The sequence below is a fragment of the Magallana gigas genome, chromosome 9, assembly GCF_963853765.1.
Source record: "Magallana gigas chromosome 9, xbMagGiga1.1, whole genome shotgun sequence".
NCBI classification, from domain to species: domain Eukaryota; kingdom Metazoa; phylum Mollusca; class Bivalvia; order Ostreida; family Ostreidae; genus Magallana; species Magallana gigas.
In genome coordinates this window covers 44,726,400-44,747,217 of record NC_088861.1, presented here as the reverse complement: position 1 = coordinate 44,747,217, position 20,818 = coordinate 44,726,400, and the positions used below count along the sequence as shown (strand labels likewise).

At 34.4% G+C, this 20,818-nt stretch overlaps 1 protein-coding gene across 7 annotated transcripts; it reads right to left on the bottom strand.

Moving 5' to 3' along the window:
• Positions 1-1,422: 1,422 nt before the first annotated feature.
• LOC105318470 (centrosomal protein of 57 kDa) lies at positions 1,423-20,707 on the bottom strand. 7 transcript variants are annotated; one of them, XM_011415626.3, is made up of 9 exons: positions 20,576-20,707; positions 10,126-10,306; positions 9,310-9,486; positions 7,996-8,258; positions 5,268-5,345; positions 4,996-5,187; positions 3,402-3,610; positions 2,944-3,088; positions 1,423-2,574 (listed from the first exon to the last, which is right to left on the bottom strand). In XM_011415626.3, the coding sequence occupies exons 1-9, from the start codon at positions 20,594-20,596 to the stop codon at positions 2,332-2,334; spliced, it is 1,509 nt and encodes a 502-aa protein (XP_011413928.2). In that variant the 5' UTR covers positions 20,597-20,707; the 3' UTR covers positions 1,423-2,331. The 7 variants fall into 7 exon arrangements, with proteins under 7 accessions (XP_011413928.2, XP_011413926.3, XP_011413927.2 ...); XM_011415624.4 differs by lacking the exon at positions 20,576-20,707 and adding an exon at positions 14,976-15,268; XM_011415625.4 differs by lacking the exon at positions 20,576-20,707 and adding an exon at positions 14,516-14,863.
• Positions 20,708-20,818: the final 111 nt, after the last annotated feature.

The window sequence follows — 20,818 nt, the reverse complement described above, 5'->3', positions numbered from 1 at the left end:
CCTTTTAAGGAAAAGTTGTTGTATTTGTTACACATTAATGCAGATTTATATCAAACATTTCATAATCAATTAAATTTTCTTTTATTTTTTGCACTTTAAATTCATATCCCATTTGGGCTATTGTATCCCAAACAGGGTATTATATCCCATTTGGGCGATTGGTCCCAACCTATTAATTTAATATCTTCTACCCCTTTTTAAGAAAGAAAGAAAGAAAGAAAGAAAGAAAGAAAGAAAGAAAGAAAGAAAGACAGAAAGAAAGACAGAAAGAAAGTTTAATTGCTAAATGCATTATGTCGAATGTATGAATGCAAAAAACGCATTTGACCTTAAAATTGTTTTATGCTGTAGGTAAATATTTTCCTCTAATATGATAATAGCTTATTATGGTATGGGAAAACGTATAATTATCAAATAATTATTTTAAGGTCAATTCCTTAAAACACCAAGTACCTTATGGAAATTATATACCGGTAAACTTTATTAGAAAAAAACTAAAAGTATAATCTCTAAAGAGAATATATAAATGATATTTTTACCCATTTTTCTGTGGTACAGGCAAAGACAATTCTTAAGGTGGCATGGGACACCTGTCGGTATTAAAGTTGATAACTGTTACAGTACATTATAATCAAAATACTTTCATCGGTTTAGAATTTTCAAATTTTACAATATTTGACCAAAGAATGTGTTTTAAAAATATTTGGATAGGTAAAAGTCATAAAAGCCGCAGCGGGATTCAAACTCGTGACTAACAGATTCGTAGTCAACGCTCTAATCCATTGCGTTACAGTGTTGAGTAACAATATTGGAAAAGAAAAGATTCGTAAAATTCTGCTTGATTTTTATTGGGTTTTTTTTTCGATAGGAAGTGCGTCACAACATGGAGGTGTCCCATACAACCTTAAGGTACCTCACTACACCCAGACTTATTCTTTTTACAAATTTACGTCATATCATGGCGATTTAAATGATTTGTTAAACTGTTTGTATCACTATCATTCAATTCTGTTGCATATCGTCGTAGCTCAGTGGTTAAAGTATTAGGCTTCTGTAGCCCTTTTCACAAAAAAACTTAAGTTTATTTTTAATCGTAAGTGAAAATTTAAGATTTTACTCTTTTTCACAAAAAAACTTCTGTTGTATATCGTCGTAGCTCAGTGGTTAAAGTATAAGGCTTCTGAACCGCAAATCATGAGTTCGAATCCGCCTGGAGTTTTTGTTCATGTTTACTGAATTGAATTTTCAAAAAATGTAATTTTTCATCCAAAATTGCACATGTTTGGCCTATTTGACTTAAATACTTCTTATCCATTATGATATCTATCATAATCAAGTAATTTTCAGCTGATTTGAGAAAATATTTCAAGGTGTAGTGAGCAACCTTAATCCAATAATGAGACAGTCACATCAAGTCAGAAACACTTTATAAGCTTTTATTGAGGTAAAAAGTTTCTTTGTACATGTATATAAATATATGGAAGTATTTACAATTTATAATTTACAATTAAGTTAAAAAACGACCCTATAATTGTAAAATGCTACAGAACAAGAGTCATATTGGCCTCAATAATATCTTAATCATGCTCTGATAGCGAGAAAAAATCGTTCTTAAAACAACTACTCAGTATTCTCTTTCATTTTGAACATTATTTATTGACAATCATGATCAGTACCTCCAATAAAAATATAACTATGGTGTCTAAAATATTTTCATAGAAAAAAACTTCATTCAAATTTGTTTATTAGTCTTTGCATTATTTTCTTTCCAGATTTAAATAACTAGGTCTATTTTACAGAAATGAAAATAATTAAGGCGAGCTAAATGTCTATTTCAATGGCCAAATAAATTCAACCAAATAGATTCACAGTAAAACAGAAAAGGTTTTGCTTAAGTTGCAAAAACATTTGAAGAATTGGGAAGGAAAAAATGAATTGTTATATCTTGAGAAAAAAATATAAAATTAGATTGAAATAATATAATGTAATGCAATGATATTATATATGAAATTCAAAATGTCTATATATATTCTATTTTGAATCAATAAATGTGGTACAGCGTTTGTGTGGCACATATTGTATTATTGTAATTAGGCAGTATAAAAACAATCCTCTCGTGAAATACATGCAACATTCACGACCAAAAAACAACAGACTATCGGTTAAAAATGGTGATCCATGATTGAAGTCGTGAGACAAACACTCGGGCACATTCTGAGCGAGAGATGGGCGAGAATCAATCCCATAATAATAAATGAGCACAAGCCATGCAATATCACAGTTGAAAATGGAAAAATCACGGTGAAAATCATTTAATAATATCAGATCTGGCTATTCCCAAGTTAAATCATCTTTCCGTAAAGTGGTCTGTAATTTCTTCATGTCCTTTAACACATTTAACGACACCTCCCTGGCACTTGAAGGTCGTACATGAACCACACCCGCTGAGCGGCCACGAGTTTTTATTGTGGTTGTGACTTCGACTTCCCCGTTTTGATGACAGTAAGCATTCGCTGAAGCTGATCTCTGCTTCGAGGGATCCACTGACTTCTTTTTCTTTTTCTTTTGATCTAACTGTTGCAAAGACATAAAAGGAAATGGATATAGAATGTGAATTTGTTTATGTAAAACCATTCAATACTAACTACTTCAATAATACAAGTACCAGTAACAATTTACTTTATTGGTGCAAATAAACTTCAAACTTTTTGTATCGAACAAATATTGACCATTTTTTAATTTGACTGTAAGTTTTTAATCCCTAAGTTATTGATATCCTTAATAACACCCCCTGAGCACCTGAGCAAGGAAAGTAAGCAGTCAAATTTCTACATGCCATTGAAATGGTTGACTGGGTTTCCACTTGTGAAGTAATTGTTTATTTTCCACCCTGAATATATGAAGTAAATGTTATGCCTTCTGTACAAGTATTATGTAGCTTACTTTGTTTTGATGTCGTCTGATTTTGGAGATCTGCTGACTTTTGCCCTCCATTCGGGTCACTAGTGCGTCCAGCTCTCGCTCGAGATCCTCGCGGATTTGGGGGTCTGTGGCCTCGCTGATCTCGTGGGACAGTTCTTGGTGTTCACTGAAACGCAGAAACAAACTCACTCACTCTTTTCTCGGGCAAAAATGCATATTGTCAAATGCTGCTGCATTGGTATATTGATTGTTGTTATGATTGAAAAGGACAATCACTTAAGTTTTAAATTTTTAGTGAAATTTCTGAAAATTGAGTTGTTCCCCTTTTTATATAAAATCCCTGCTACTGCATTCACATAAAGGATTTTTTTGCCAGTAAAACTAGGTTTCTTTTTTAAAACAAGGCAAAAATTATTTCGTAGTAAAGGACAGTTACAAACAAATGTTAATACACTAATCTTTCAATAACAGTAACTGACCAGCTCATCTGTCCAAACTCGTCCTGTAACTGTAGCAGGAGCTCGGCGAGGTCCGTGTCTATACTCGAGGAGCTGGAGGAGCCCGAGGAGGGCGATGAGGAGCGTGAAGCCTGGTGGTCCAGGCCGTTACACAGCGCCATGTTGTGGGTCTTCATCAGCGACAGCACTCGCTGTACATTGGCTCCCACCGAGTGACTGGCTGTTAGAGACTGTAAACAACAAAATAGCAAAGAACGTATATATATTATTATTAACGTTATACCACAAACTACAGGACAAAATACACACGGACTGAAGATAACAAAGAACATATATATGTATATTTTGATATAGGGACTGTTATGTTACACCACAAATTACAGGACTGTAAACGACAAAATACACACGGACTGAAGATAACAAAGAACATATGTATAGGACTGTAACGTTACACCACAAATTACACAAAGAACTATATATGATATTAGTCAAATTTGGCCCCCAAAATTCGCTATTTTTAAAATGATTCGGGTACATTCATTTGTTGTGTTATTTTATAAAGGAGATGACATGAAATACGTTTTTCACCTATTAATTTGATTTATATACACTCACTGGCTGTATATGACGTCAGAAGTGACTATATTTTTATAATTCAATCAAAATCAGTAAAAAATTGACATTTTTCTTATCTTTTTTCGAATGGGAAATATAGAGCGACTTTTTGAACAAGGACGAACTTTTTGTCACTTATAAGTACTAGGGAGATACATCTTTGGCGAAAATATTGTGTTTGTTCAAGCAGTCGCTCAATGTTTACTTAAAGAAAAACTGCCTCAAAACAAGCCGTTTTATGCTAAAAATGAGGAAATGGCGGGAAAAGGTAAACTTAATGATATCATCTTTTTAAATTATGGGCTTTAAAATCAAAATGAAAATTATGAAAAAACTTCAAATGTATATTTGTACAAATAAAACAAAGAATTACAGTAAAATGACAATGTTCATTTTAGGGAGCCAATTTAGGCTCAAACCATATATATTCCTTTAAGGACTGCAGACCACAAATTACACATACCGATACAAAATACTAAAGCATGGAAAACAACCAATAATAAATTCGGACTTTTCCAACTCTAGTGTTCATGCATTATATTTTGTGTAACAGGTGATATATCCTGTATATAATTTAATTCTGGTTGTAACACAGCATTTGATTGGTTAAAAAATTAAGTTAAATTTGTATAACCTGGTTTGCACGTCACAATGCATTGTCAAAAAACTTACTAATCCGCTTGACGTTACATTTAAATATTTAACAGATTAATATCATTTTTAAAAAGTAAAATGCATCCACTTTGTACAGTTAATTACAGAAAATTAAGTTATAAGAAATGAACTCATCTACCCAAGTTATATGAGTATAACCTGGGTTGGAGCAATTTACACTTTATAATCCACTTTGCGGATTATAAAGCATAAACTGCCCCAACCCTGGTTATACTCTAATAACTTGGGTAGACGTTGTTCATTTCTTAAAAGTCTGCAGAGAGAAGTGTGTGTAACTAACAGTTGATTTATCCAGTATATATCTGCAGTGAGATTCATATTTTACCTTTCCGGCCACGAAGGGAATCTCGGCCAGGTTGAGGCGGTAGTGCTTGCTGTGATCTGTGGGTGGGGACTGTTTCTGTTTTTTGTGAGCCGACGCTTTCCGTCGTTTCTTTGTTTTCTTGGCTTTTTGAGTTAATCTCTCGATACTCTCTGCGTTCCTTAGTATCCGAGCAGACTCAGCTACAGACTCTTGCTGTAAAAAATTCAAAAAAACATACAGACAATTTTCAATTGTGTTACATCTTCTACAATTTCAATCAAACATGTACTTACCTCGACTGCTTTCTCCTCTATCAGCCTTCGGCGATGTTTCTCTTCTTGTAGTTTTTCCTCCAACTCACGAATCTTATTCTAGTGGGGAGAAAAAAATATCAAAATTACTCAATAAATCTTCATTGAATGCCAAGTACATTTTATAATGACATCAAAACTTTATCTATCACTGGAACATTAAGGAATAAACAAAATTACCGGTATGATCCAACACACATGTACAAAAATTGGAAATTTCATGAAAACCGGTCCACTGAATTCATGATTCCATTGTGAGTGTTTAAAACTAATATCTTTATAATTTTATCAATGTTTTGTTTGTAAACATACTGACTTAAAACCATACAGTTCCCCATGCTAACTCTATTTATCTCAACACATGACTGGTATAGTTTTGATTTCTTTGTGATGTTTCAGTGCAACAATAAAAATTATTTAGCAGATGGTGAGAAATGGTCCCCGAGGCCATTATAAATATATGTTTTTGCTTATTGCTTTTGTTATTTATGCTTATTGCTACTGTTACTTTGTTGTTTCTCATTAAAAAAGAATATGAATATTGCCTATGCCTTTTCTGATTTTTATCAACACGTAAAATCTGGACAGACCGTTCCAAAATGTATTGACATAAAATACTTTTACATTTAACACTAATTTTTCAAAACGAGTAAAATCCTGATTTTACCCATAAAACATAAAATTAAAAGTAATCCCTATAGTGGCTCAGTTACGACTTAACCCTCTTTACCGTTTTTGTAGCTGATCTCTTCGAACTGTCAAAATCACAAAAGCATTAAGCAACAATAATAAACATAAACTCAATTCCTACAGCCTACAATAGAACCCATTATAAACACAGGGGCGAATGGGCGGGGCAAAGGCTGTACAAGCGCTCTAGTTTCCCCAGATTACCTTAACTTAAACACTTTCAATTCATTTGTGTTCAGTCACACACGCTGGATAAGAAATTTTATACACATCAAAAAAATAGGATTAGAGCAAGCTGATATCACAAGGCAGGATTTAAGCTGATAATGAACCCCTGGGGGGATTAAAACTTGAGAGAGTTAGGAGATAGCAAGAATATTTCAACTGGCCACAGCATATTCCAGCTAGTTGATACACAACTCCGTAAAAGAGTTCCACAATCCAAGAGTATCATGTTACGTTTAAACAGCCAGTCTGCTGTTAAAAACTAAAGAGAGGATTAGCAGGTGTGGCCCTCTATCTATCATACTTTGACAAGCTATGACAGTTCTATCAAAGTTAAAGAGACTTCACCCAGACCAACACCAATTATAAGGTGTTGAATCACTTAATAACAGAAAACTGCAACAGCCAAGATTTAATTCATTATATCATGAAGCACTTCGATCCACTCAAGATATTCCAATTAAACACCTTAAAACTTTTTAAATTCCATTTCAATAGATAAAAAATTCAAATGATTGGTATTGACAGAAAAAGATTGAAGCATTTAAAAACGACACAGAAACTAAATAGCTCTCTCAAGTCTTTTCAATATTCCTATTTCATTTTCACTGTCATTTGGGAGAGAAACTTTCCGTTCTCTATCATCTCCATAAACTGGTCTCAAAATGAATTATTCAAGCATTCTCAAACATCTCATTCTTCATTTTGTTCCTGAGTTTATTCATAATGCATGCAAAATGAGACAGGAGTTTATGTTAGAGTTGAAAGCGATCTAATTGTGGGAGGGGTAGAATACAATGAACCTACTTGTCAACCCTCACAAATGTCCCCGAGAGAGCAGCCATCCCACGGGCACCGAAAACTCATTCCATTGTTTCCCATGACAGAGCATTTATTTCATACACGACCATCCATTCATAAATATTCAATGAGTCCTTCACAAAGGCTATGAAGTTTAGTTTTGTTTACTATAGATTTTTATTATTTGGGGATATTAAAAAGCATTCACTAATTTTCAATACCTAGAGTGAATCCAATAGAGTTTTTTTTATGATATCATTTTCTGAATATATAAAGTGATCTTTGATTATCTATAAGTATTTTTAAACTACCTCAACAAATGAACAAATATGAATGTATTGCAGGACAATAGAAGCATTTCCATCAGAGAAAAGTATTCAACGTACTCAACAAACACCAATATCTAGTTATAAAGTAATCTTGGTGCATACCATTATTTACTGCTGCAAGCAATGTAAAGCAAAAAAGATATTTACGAAAAATCCCACCATGTACATATGCATACTGTACTAACATAATTTTGTTTGTCTGTGTATTCTATCTTAATAGCTTAATTTGGTAAAAAGCGACTTGCGCTAAATCAAGAACATTGCTAAATTGAATATCAGTGCAAGAATAAGAACAATCAGAGGTACGCTGAAATTGTTAATTCAAATCCACACCAACTTAATCAATAACTTCCATCAAATGTCTTACACGGAAAATGTAAAGTACAAGTACAGTATCTTTACAGATGATGACATTGTATAGAATCGGACCCACAACTAAAGATGCTTATCCGATCAGTTGTTTTCTTTTCTGAAAACAAACTGCAAGTCCTCACTAGACTTACTCAATATGTACCACCAGTGTATTATCAACTGCTACACCACTTATCATTATAATTAATTCTCAACTCTTTGATTCTCAACTTCATGATCAAGAACTGCTTATTGAGTGTGTGACCTTGTTTCCAATTCTCTTCTTTACTCAAGCAGCATTTCATTATCCTTACCTCTGAGAGAGTTTGAGATGCTGTGAGTCTGAGATGCTCTCGCTCTAGGTCCATTAGTTTTTCCCGCTGCCTGAGATACTCGGGGGAGGGGCCGGGCTGCGGCGGTGACTGTGTAACCCTGTCCACACGGTCAGACACCGCCGCTTTGATCACCGCCTCCTGGCGGTCGCTTTCAGCGGTTTGCACCATTTTCCTCATGTAGTCCAGCTGTTTCTCCAGAAGCTGACTCCGCGTCTCTGCTGCTGTCAGCTGTGTCTCTAATTCTGCACAGAACAAAGTGATTCCCATTATGATTACAATCAACGGTTTAGTGATAAATCAAAATAATTGATATAACAAAACTTCAGTCGCAAGGAATTAGTATCCCGGGGAAGTTGCAAGACGCAGCCCTAGCAAATTTTAAAATCCTTCTTTTATTTTTTACGACATTTGTGAACTTTACAAAATGAAAACAAAAAATTGATCCTCACAATCTCATATTTTCATAATTTGCTACCAGTGGAATTCCAGAATCAAATACTTCCTAAATTACAGAAATTATAAGTAAAATTTACAACGCAGTCATTTTTATGGTTTAACCTTGTGTGTTTTGAAAGTTTTGCAATTTTACCTTGCTTGCATCTGGAAGTTTTGTGCTTTTTACCTTGTGTTTGTTGGACAGTTTTGCAGTTTTACCTTGTGTGTGTCTGGACAGTTTTGCAGTTTTACCTTGTGTGTGTCTGGAGAGTTTTGCAGTTTTTACCTTGTGTGTGTTTGGACAGTTTTGCAGTTTTTACCTTGTGTGTGTTTGGACAGTTTTGCAGTTTTTACCTTGTGTGTGTTTGGACAGTTTTGCAGTTTTACCTTGTGTGTGTTTGGACAGTTTTGCAGTTTTTACCTTGTGTGTGTCTGGACAGTTTTGCAGTTTTTACCTTGTGTGTGTTTGGACAGTTTTGCAGTTTTTACCTTGTGTGTGTCTGGACAGTTTTGCAGTTTTTACCTTGTGTGGTTTGGACAGTTTTGTGGTTTTACCTTGTGTGTGTCTGAAGAGTTTTGCAGGTTTTACCTTGTGTGTGTTTGGACAGTTTTGTGGTTTTACCTTGTGTGTGTCTGAAGAGTTTTGCAGGTTTTACCTTGTGTGTGTCTGGACAGTTTTGCAGTTTTTACCTTGTGTGGTTTGGACAGTTTTGTGGTTTTACCTTGTGTGTGTCTGAAGAGTTTTGCAGTTTTTACCTTGTGTGTGTTTGGACAGTTTTGTGGTTTTTACCTTGTGTGTGTTTGGACAGTTTTGTGGTTTTTACCTTGTGTGTGTTTGGACAGTTTTGTGGTTTTTACCTTGTGTGTGTTTGGACACTGTGGATTGACCTGGGATGTTCTGTGGCTCTTTCTGGAGGATGTTCTTGTACTTTGTTGTCTCTGCAGCCAGAGATTTCAGGTTGTTTTCTGCAGTCCCCCTCTCCACCTCCAACTTCCGTATTTTTTCTTGAAGATTCTTGAGTGCTGATATCACAGCTGGAGAGGAAAGATTTGTTTAATATTTTACCTCTATAAGAATGCAATTTATCAAGTTTAACTCTCTCTTAGACATTTCAATAACTGTGGTTTAATACTAAGTGAACATCACAAGATGAATGTCTGAAAAAGTTAAATGTCATTACAAGGAATTGTAAATATAGCTGAAGACATGCTATCAATATATTTTGCTTTAGATATATATTAAGGAATTGTTTTATCTTTATGAGTTAAACATAGTACATGTACATATATTGAAATGATGAAATTTGATTTATACTGCAATAAGTTAACTGTGATTAAAAATTCACTGGTTCATGGTTCTTTTCTATGGAAAGCAATAAATGGCCATTTTCTAGTGCTCAAGGACAATGAATCAGACTAGATTTAATTTATACATCATTTGTCAGTTATTCCACTTTCCAGCTCTTATTTTTCTTTTAAAAGAGCCATAAACCAATTAACTATTGGTTCTCATGCATCATGAAATCATGAACCAATACTCAAGAAACTGGAACAACTTAAAGTTTCTATTTTGTTCTCCAGCAACATGAACTAGATATTTCCTGGTTCTCTAGCGCCATGAATCAGTCTCAATTTTTTAAAATATTCTAAACAATCTCTTGTGAAACAACTAACCTGTTCTGTTGTTTTCTGGGAAGGGTTTGACAGGCTTGGCCGGGTCAAATCGGTAATCGTCGTTGATGAAGGGCTTTGTGGGATACTCGTGGTACGTTGTGTTGTTGACAGACTCCTCCTGGTTCCGATATAGAGGGCGCTTTGTTGGACTTTTTCCTCCCATCATGTGAGGCGAAAATGTCTACAAAGAGAGAGACATTCTAAAAGTAAACCAGATAATTCAGGAAGCACATGTATCTTGAACATGTAGATAGGCTAACTTTTCTACAGGATCCAGAGCACTCAAATAAATAAGACAGTCAATCTAATGGCATCAGGTTCAACAAACAGAACACAGTCACTTTATCAGTCAAGGGTGTAAATAGATGATCAAATAAAACTCACAGATTTCTCTACTTTATATAAAATGTTATCAATCCTGTGCAATATCTTGTATAAGTTACTCATAGCTGAAAAGTACTGAACATCTGATTCAGTCACTTTGCATGAGGCCGAAATTTTTTTTAACAGTTTTGTCTTAATATCCAAGACATTCCATCTAATATATATAGCCGAAACAAGACCGCTTCACATAAAGTCACATAATATCAGTTTTCGAGAAGCAGTGATTTGATACACAGAAACCTGCCGAGATAATATCAACAAATCATTAGAGAGAGCTCAGACACGAGTCTATATTATCTTTACTCAGTCATTGAGCTGAATGAGCTGGTTATCGGTCAGTTTTGATTTCTTGTTGACGGTCTACTTCAAAAGGAGATAACATTGAGGGTGGACCACTGTATGAGCCGTATATCTGTAATGCACATCTGGGGATACCTGGTAGTCCTTATTAAATGTTTATACTCTCAAAAATAAAAGACTTATTGATTGAACCAGTCTAAAGCCATACCTTAATCATTTTTATATCCAAAATGTTAAAAAATGCCAAATTCAAACAAGTTCATAAATGTTGTGGACACCATCCAAAATCAATTCCGAAAAATCTTTGAAATATATTAAAGGTGATCAACTCCTGGATAATTTTGATGACATCTGCTATCCTAACTTCATTCTCTGCACACCTAAAAGCTTTCCTGTCTTCACAAACAAATCATATTTAAATCCAGCACACAACTGTTTGTCATATGTCAACAAAGACTTCATTCATTGGGAAGCAAGATGAGTTTGATCTCTCTAACTTATTTACTGATTCACAAAGAGCCTTAAACAAGCATTGTTTGCAGCACTCGAACACAGGGCTAATTACTTTGTATAATAATCGTCTAATGACAACAAAAGCATGTCAATTTGTTCTGCTCAACAAGTCCTTACATGTTTGTACAGATAGAGGGGGTTTTGGTATTTAATAATGTACCTGTGCATTTTATAGCTTTTATAATACCCTGTGTTTTATAATACTAACACACCCATACAGGAATTAAAATGTAAACGACAGCATAAAGAACGGAGGGTTTTCAAATCAAGTATGAAATATAAATGTTTAGTCAATTCTACAGGGAAAGGCCTTTATCCCCATTTAAAGGGACAGCTATATGGAAAATACTGTTATCAAAGAGTTTTTATTATCATCAATGAATACATCTACTAGGCATTAAAAATCGGGAACTGGAAAGGAACTTAGAGTTGAAAGGAAAAAATTGGAGAAGAGCCCCCCATTCAGCTTCAACAGAATTTGTTTTAATGATATGGTATACCTCGTTGACTGGGTATATGGACAAGTTGGGTCCAATGTATGAATGCAGCGTAGCATACTAATGAGATTAAAGCTAATCTGCTTACATCTTACAATCAAAGGAAAAAACCAAACTCAGTTGTTGCAAATACAATATTGAATTCACACTTGTGGTTTCCTTATAAATAAACAGAAGGGAGAAATGCAATGCCGTTATACAGTACTCTAAAATTATAGCTTCACCCACTGACGATGAAATATTCAAAAAATAGTTAACCAATTCAGGCTTTGTAATGAGTCTTTTGTTTAATATCACAATCAAAAACGGCAGAACCTGAATACAATTTTAACATAGAATCTCATCGATTCATTTCCGTTCTGGGTAATTTATCATTTCAAATAAATTCATGCACAAACAATTAAAAATAAATAAATGACATGACAGCTAGGGTATGACAGAAAATCGATAAGAAATTATTGAAATTTTACCATCTCATGCAGAAATATCACAACTCCAGGGCAAAACAAACCCTTGTGTCTCCAAAATTATTCAGAAATCACTTTTCGCAATTTTATATTCCTTGAAAGTGAACTGATCAACAAATATATTCACAAATTACAGAGTTCACCCAGCTTTATAGCTCTGAACAAGTTCTCCATATTAAAAGTGTTCTCCTACTTCAATCTCTTTATCCTATCTGGTATGTGAAATGCACATTAAAGCCTCTATTCATTTAAAAGAATGGCATGGATTTTATAACACATATATAAAAAGGAGTAAAAGTATATGAGATCAATTAAAGCTAAGTATATGGAACAACAAAGATTTTCTGGTCTCCTTCTTGCAAGTGTAACAAAGTCTATGAATCTGATTGGTTCTGTCTGTTTGTAGACTGCGGTCATGCTGCCGTGAAATGCACTAACCAATGCTAACCAATGACAGTGGTAACTTAGCGGTGAGAATACCTACAGTTGTTACATTGAAGTAGCATTTCTATTTCATAGTATCTATTCAGACAGTACAAATGTAGCCTGGAGTTGAGATCTGTTCTTCTTGTCATACATTCCATTTGACTATAAGAGGTTCCCATGCAGTTTTTTACCCTTTGTTCGACATGCAAGATCAATGAAAATAGAGCAATCATCGAAAAAAGATAACTCCTGTTTTTACAAATACTTAAGAAGACAAAATATGCTGATTCACAGAAGTCCTGCGACTTACTTTTAACAATTAAGTCAAACTCTGAACCCTTGAGGAACCCTGTATGTATTTAAAATTTGTCAACAATGAGGTTTGAACCCAGGTTCCTAACCAACAACACCCCTCCCACTTATAAACACAAATCTACCATTAAGGAACTCTGCTAAATTGTGATAAGAATTGAAATAGAACCACTTGTATTCATCTTAACTGTAGCCTGGATTAGCCTGTGCAAAGACAGGGGCCTGCATTACCACACATTGAATGTTTCAACAACTTGACAATTTGACAGCAGTCACTGCCTAAGATCAATTAGATTATAGCAGGTTTGGATATAAATTACACAGAACAAACAAGCTGTTCCTACCTCTACTCTCTGGGCTGCACTGTGCAGCACGCCCCCTGCCTTATCTGGGCTCTGTGAGAGTAGTGCTCAGTCAGTGCCCCATAACAACCAAGTGAGAACGCTCACCTATACAGCTAGTGCCCTAATATTTTTGTGACAAAGATTTTCAGGCTTAGGAGTCAGGGCTAATCTTTTAGCTCAGTCGGTCAAGCTTTGGATTTTTAACTGTATGGTCCAGAGTTCGAGCCTAGTAACTTAAGTTGTAGTCAACCCCCTATTTTTTTTTAAAAATTATCAAATCAAAAAAATTACTACATTAATACATATATATATCAGAAATAATATCAAATGGGCCATGCATATACATGTTCCTAGCGAGCTGATCTAACATCTAATTTCAATTCAGTTGATAAATACTGTAAGAACAGATAGAGCTTATAGCCATTTTTGTTATAGGGCAAAGTGGATTTAATGTGTGTGAGAATTTACAGAGAAATATTTGGAGATAAGTGTGTCAAGGTCACAGATTAGTGACCCATATGATCTTTGATCATGTCATCTAGGGTCATGTTTAATGATTGAAATGAATATCTATTACTAAATCTGGTATTGTTCTGGGTTGATTTGAATGATTTCTCTCCTTATGAGCAGAATTCATTTGATAGACTTATAAGAAACTTCTATTTACCTGGCAATTTGAATGCAATGCATTAAAAAACAATCAGTATCAGATATCGATTGGATGACCTGACATAAAGGTTTAAACAATTAATTCATCTGTCTGTCAGAACTTAACTGTGTCTTATTTCAAACAATACACAAGTCACAAACCCAGGAATTAAATCACTTCCAAATTTGCCACAAGTAACGAAAATGCCACTGATTTAGGCAATCTCAACATCACAATGCTCTCTTGTTTGGAAGTCCAATTTCATTGCAAAAAAAAATTCAGTTTTTAAATTTGTTTGTACATGTATGCATGTACAAAATGCAGCAATGGTACATGCAGTTAACATGGAATAAAACGCATTATATTTTGACAAATACAATATATAACATTCAATTTGATGAATTTTGTGAAATACATCTTTTTGCACATTATACAATATACATGTACAATAGTTTACATTCAAGTTCCTCTAACCTAACAACTAGATTTTACTATTACCTGAATTTGAGTTGCCTCTACTAAGTCTTTTATAGTATATACTGGCATTTTTTAAAATCCTTGATAATATCCAAGCAGTCGAAATATATCCACGCAGTAGAAAAGATTTTTAAAACTGAAGATACTCTACCAGACTTAATGTATGGCACAAATCTATCCTCACAAAATCAAAGACAAATCTCAATCCTTGCACAGTCAAATAAAAATGGCAAATTTCTGGCCGCTACAACTTTCTCCCTAGTTGTTACACTCAATACTGAATGCAACTGAGATAAAGTCAAAAAATAAATTCACTGACTCCGAGTTATTTTCCCCCTGTAATTAATTGACACTCTTTAGTAAATGCAGCCCCGGATAAGTGACATGCCTATTTGACTCGCGCTAGATAACATCTGGACCCTGTCTACACTTGCAGCAGTGCTAAATCCACGGTCAATAGATTACCTGTCGATTTTCTTACCTTTGCTGCTTTCTGCCTATTGGGCGACACTGTGATTTCAAATTTCTGCTGCCCCTGATTCACCTGAGATATTAAATAATCCATTATCTCCGTCATGATGGCTCTCTAATGTCCGATCTTTAGAATTTTTTTTTTATTAAAAGAAAAATGTGAATGCCTTTTAAAGATCCTGTTTGCAATATAAGCCAGAGTTATTGGTTCCAAGATTAAAAATTCAAGTTAAGGTGCGGGTAATTTGTTTTCCATAAAATGCCACAAATTGAATTATGCACACGAAGAATCTGTATCGATACTATACTAGTAACAAAAAAAAAAAAAAACGCACCAAAGTATAATGCACACAAAAATTTGATTATTAAAAAAGTCTATTTAACAACAAACTTATTTTTCATTGAATTTCCCGAGTAAAAGAAATATTTCCTCTGTATGAACTAAATTCCTTTCATATACACTGTAGCACATCACACGATCAATGCAGACACAGTCACAGAAAAATAAATACGACAATAAAACATATTCCTATCTCGTCGTACTTCTGTGCCTGTAACCCAGGTACAGTCTACAGCCCGTGCAATGTTCGAGTAAGATACACAAGTTGTAAAGACAATGACTTTGATCTCGCACCTCAATAATCCTTTGTTTCTACGTTCCGAACAAATGCCCGATAACATAAGCCAACGAGTTGTGAATCAATACCCTCAAATTTTAAATATTCCTGTTTCAAGTCTAACTTATTCCCAACTCTATCAGTCCATCTCCTCTTCAAAAAAATCTCTTTGAATTTTAAAACAACCAGTTGATCCTAGGGGCCGATACAGTTTTTTTGAATTGCTAATCTAATTTGTATAGCACATATTTAACTGTTACAATGCATGTTAATCCAGTTGGGTTGCCGTTATTTAACTTGGGATTAATTTACCCCTGACTCTATCATTTCTTGAGGTATGATTGATTGGGGAATGCTGATATTACAAAATTACATAATTATATACACACACTGCATGCATTGTACAGTAACTTAGGTATCACTTGCTACATATCTCAAAGTATCCACTCGGCAGGTTTTAATTAATTTGAAGATTTTGTAATATTTGCCATGAAAAAAGTGCCATCATTGGTGTACCCTTTCAAATTCCAGATTTTATACACTATTGATAATCTTTTCTAATGCTGGCATTCATGAATTCATACAAATTCACAATCTACAAGTCATTGATTTAATGTCTATCTAAATAGATTTGCTTTGAATATCTATGAAATATATTATAAATCTAATATCAACTAAAGAAAAAAGTCACTAAGGATTCTAAATTGTATCGTATACTATTACTTGGCTTTTTCTCTCTGTCCAATACACCATTTATCAAAGAATTATTACAAATTATATAATTCCATATGACTGCCTTAAATCAAAGGTAATGAAATTGGGAGAGTCAAAAAATCTCATAAAACTAGCGCAACTATTTGCTTTTTACTTTTGTTTTATTGCATTCAATCATTACACACCCCCATACTGTACGGCGGGCAGGCAGTGAGTGATCCACATTCAGTAGACTGTACTCGTATATATACAAGACAGGTGGCAGATATTGCTATAACCATGCACTGGAGACATTTCTCTACATTATCATCACTTCTGTCTCACAAGAAAGCCCCCTATCAGCTCCAAATGTCCCTTGTCAAAATATTCAATAAATGTAATGTCATAAAGTGGTCTCAAGAGATTGTTTCCTCAAACTCATATCCAGAAATATCAACCCATTTTCATTTTAATTTCAGATAAGAACTTTCCCTCTTATTCTTTGCTGAGGGCTTATTATGTTTGTAAAGGGTTTATGGTGTAACAATTTCAACCATAACTTCAAGAGCGTCATAAATAATAAAATGTAAACTGGACCTCCGTTAGCTAATTTTTGGTCAACTTACACGTAAGACAGCATTCTTATTAAACCCATTACCAGGAATTGCCCGTATATATACATCTCAAACTTGCATATCTAACTGTGAAAACTAACACAATAAATTTTTTCATAATAAGACTGGTAGCTAGTGCACTTTTTGTGCAGAGTGTGGGAGATACAGGGTCAGCTACCACTTTACAAAGGAACTGTTGTTAATGTTTTTATCAATATCTTACATGACAGACATGTAAACTATATGCCAGGGTTGTCTCTAAGACCCGGGAGGCGGGGAATTTCCCCGCCTAAAGTGACGTAATTACCCGGCTATTATTGCATTTCAAACACAATCTAGCTATAAGCTAGACCTCCAGATCCCCGTCTACTTTTTTATTTCTCCCTTCTACTTCAATTTTTAGAGACAACCCTGCTATGCCCATAGTTATATTCAGTACAAACATTCAATAATCTCTGTGATGTTCATCAAGTTCACTACTCTGTACATCTACACAACACAGAATACTACAGAACCTGAGGCAACTTAATATCGAAAAATATCCCATCAAATTCACAAGCATTTATTCTACAACGGGTCTTTTTATCTTTTCAAATTTGCACTTTGTTGGAAATCATTGATGATGTCTTCCTTTTCTCATATAATATCATAATGTACTCTAAACATATAACATTTAACATAATGAATACTTAGATAGGCAAATTTAACTGTGTGCTTTTCCAATGAATCTAATCAATCTTTGGATGCAAATTGACAGTGAAAATGTCACTGTGTTTATATAAGCTTTCCTGCAATCATGCTGTAACACCATAAAACATATTCTTGCTCAACAAATTTGTGGTGCGGATATAGGTGATTTTGGCAAGTGCTTGCAAGCTCAACAAATTTGTGTTGCAGATATATGTGATTTTGGCAAGTGCTTGCAAGCACTTGCTCTGATGAACACGACTTTTATTATGTGTTGCAATGAAGGACATAGGACAGAGAGAAAAAGCTGCTGGCAGAAATTAAACACGCCACTCCCTTTTTTCCATAGCAGAGTTCTTGAAATCTATCGGTCCTGTCGGCAAGACCGATAAAAATAACTAAGGACCGATTACTTTAGGATACTTGTCAGTCCAAATGACCAGTAGATGTTGACAGGAACTTGCAAAAATACGACTAAATAGCGTACAAAAGCAAAGAAGTTGATGCAAACTCTTCTAGTAATCACTGAGGAGATCCAAATGCATACGATAAATCTAGAGGAGTTATTTATGGATTTCAATCTTAATTACTCGGCCATTTCCAAATTTTGCCAGCAGAAATGGCCAAGTAGTCAGTCTTCATGAAAACTCGCGGCCAGTGAATTTTGATGTCAGGTTAGTGCAAATTGAAAGTCAAGAAGTCCAATGGGCTTGTAAATTTTCAAAGTCATACACAATCAAAAATATTTACACCTGCGTTCATGTAATAAATAAATTAAATAACAAAAGCACAACATGTGTTTGTGTGTCGTATCAGGGATGTATTTAGGTCCATGGTCCTATTATTTAGACGTAACTCTTAACTATAGTACGTAAAATGCACGAATATCTAATACGAACAACTGACTTAAACACGACAAAGGCCAAAAAACTGCCGCCATTGAGAAGTACAGAGAAGATGCAGTGCCTGGAAAAGCCACTAAAAAAACTCCAAATCTGCTCTTGTATCTATTTTTAAATGAAGGGGCCAATAAAAGTGTTTTTTTTTGGGGGGGGGGGGGGCATTAAAATCAGAAAGTTCACTGGTCCTACTGGCCAGTAGGTTTGAAAAGTTTTCGTGAAGACTGCAGTAGTTATGATTGCCCAAATCTTTGGTTCTCTCTAGACTGATCATACGTTTTTTGAACACCTCAGTAATTATATACTTGAATGTAAACTTTCGATTGGCGAGTATTTAGTTCACGATGATATTAATAAGTTGCGTTTATAATGTGGGTAACATGTGTAGTCAGGCGAAAGGAATAAAACTTTTGATCTTTGTCCAACCTAGATCTCATCAGAAATCACTTGGAGAAATTGGAGAGCTTGTTTAAATCATAGCATGAACCGAGGGCCCCCCTATAAATCCAAGATGGCGCGTGTCGTCTCCTTACGTTTTTTTTTTATGTACACTTTTTACCATGATTGAAGCAGGGTTTTCAGTGAATGTTTTTTATTGCGATACACAGAAATATACACAAGAATACCAGTTTAAATCATTAATTTTATGTCTTCCATACTTGCCAACCTCCAACATGTGAAAATCTGGTCATGACCAGATTTGGAAGGTAAAAAATCTGGTCATTGCGCGTAACGACATGAATTCACGACATATTTACCATGCATTTCATAGGTATATACAAAAGAAATATGTGTTAAAACTTATGTGTAATACTTTATTGCAAATAAGCATTTTAACTAACAGTTGCTGATTTTGAATTTTGTATTTAAAAGTGATCTGACACAGAAAATGGTAGGTTGTGTTCAGCTAAAAAAAAAATGCAAAAAGAGTTTCTGCTACATTAACCTTGCTTTTGAACTTTGTAAATGATTGCATGAAAGTTGTAAGTGACTTGGAAGACTTTTGTGTATTAAAAAGCATTTTATACATGACTTGGCATTTTTGAAAGTTTAGTCAGATCATTTTGGGCACAAAATCCAATATTCAAATGTGTGTTACATAAAACACATAAAGCCTCGTTTTGTACTCGATTACTTTGTTTTACCTATGGGAATTCATTTTCCCAGAAATGTTGATAGGTACAAAAATATCGTTTTCTTTTTGTTGGTTTTGATTCCGCTGGCCCAGATGAAGACCTTTTCTTATTGGAAGCCATCACACTTAATGATTTAAACCTTCGGTAAGTCAAAACAACTCACGATAATAATTAACACTTAATGTGTTTGTTATAGCCATTGGCATTGTTTACGTAAATCCAAGCTCAGCTTGGGCAATCGTAACTACTGCAGCTTGGGTTCGTAACTGGAAGTCAAACAAGCAACGTAATTTAAGAACCAAATCTGGAAATCTGGAGATTTTAGGGTTGTTCAACAAAAATCGGGTAAAAAGCATGACCCGCCGGGTCATAAAAATTAATCGTGAATGTTAGAAAAATCGGGTGTGACCCGACGAAATCGGGTCAGTTGGCAAGTATGATGTCTTCTGGAATAAATTACTGTTTTGTGATATATGCATGCATTAATGTTTAAAATGAAGAAATAATAGGTCTGTTATGAAAATTCAGGGAAACTGGAGTCAAAACATAGGTCGAAGCCTAAACCATCTTTGGTTCCGACATTTATACGTTTTCCAGAATCAATATATGAGGGCTTGCGAAGAGAAGTGGATGTAGGCTATGCCTGTCCACTTCTCAAAAGAGAATAAGTCCAAATGACTGACAGCAGAAAAAAGATTTCAAGAACTCTGCATAGGATGGTCATACATTGTTAAGGTACCTACTGCAACGGTGTTAGTGTCCCTGACAGGTGTAACATACAAAAGTTTTATCACAAAAATATTTGTTTCAAGTACCCATAAACGTTTATCATTGTAAAATGCAGAAGAAATTCGGAACTAAGCCGACATGAATGGACCTGAAGATTATTAATTTAGCAGAAAGCATAACACGTATATGTAAATAGACAAACACTATAATTAATTGCAAAAACTTAAAAACTTACCAAGTTATATGACTCTTCCATCGTTCTGAATATATTTATTGCTAATCTGTGCAAAATGATATCATTTGGATGTAAACAAAATCAAACGGCTATCACAACATCCGGGAAACTCCCGCCGAACATCAATGAAAGACACGATTTCATTGGTGGAAACAAATGTTTCTAAAAAAAAATTTTTAATTATTATTTAATGTTATTTAAGCAAAAAATTCTAAAAGTATTTTTAATCTTATCCAATTTATA

Coding starts and splice junctions, on each gene's coding strand:
- LOC105318470 (XM_011415624.4), bottom strand. CDS start 15,071: ATGACGGAGATAATGGATTATTTAATATCTCAGGTGAATCAGGGGCAG. Junction 10,307..14,975: donor ATAGGCAGAAAGCAGCAAAG/GTAAGAAAATCG, acceptor CTCTCTTTGTAG/ACATTTTCGCCTCACATGAT. Junction 3,611..4,995: donor TTCCCTTCGTGGCCGGAAAG/GTAAAATATGAA, acceptor TGTTGTTTACAG/TCTCTAACAGCCAGTCACTC.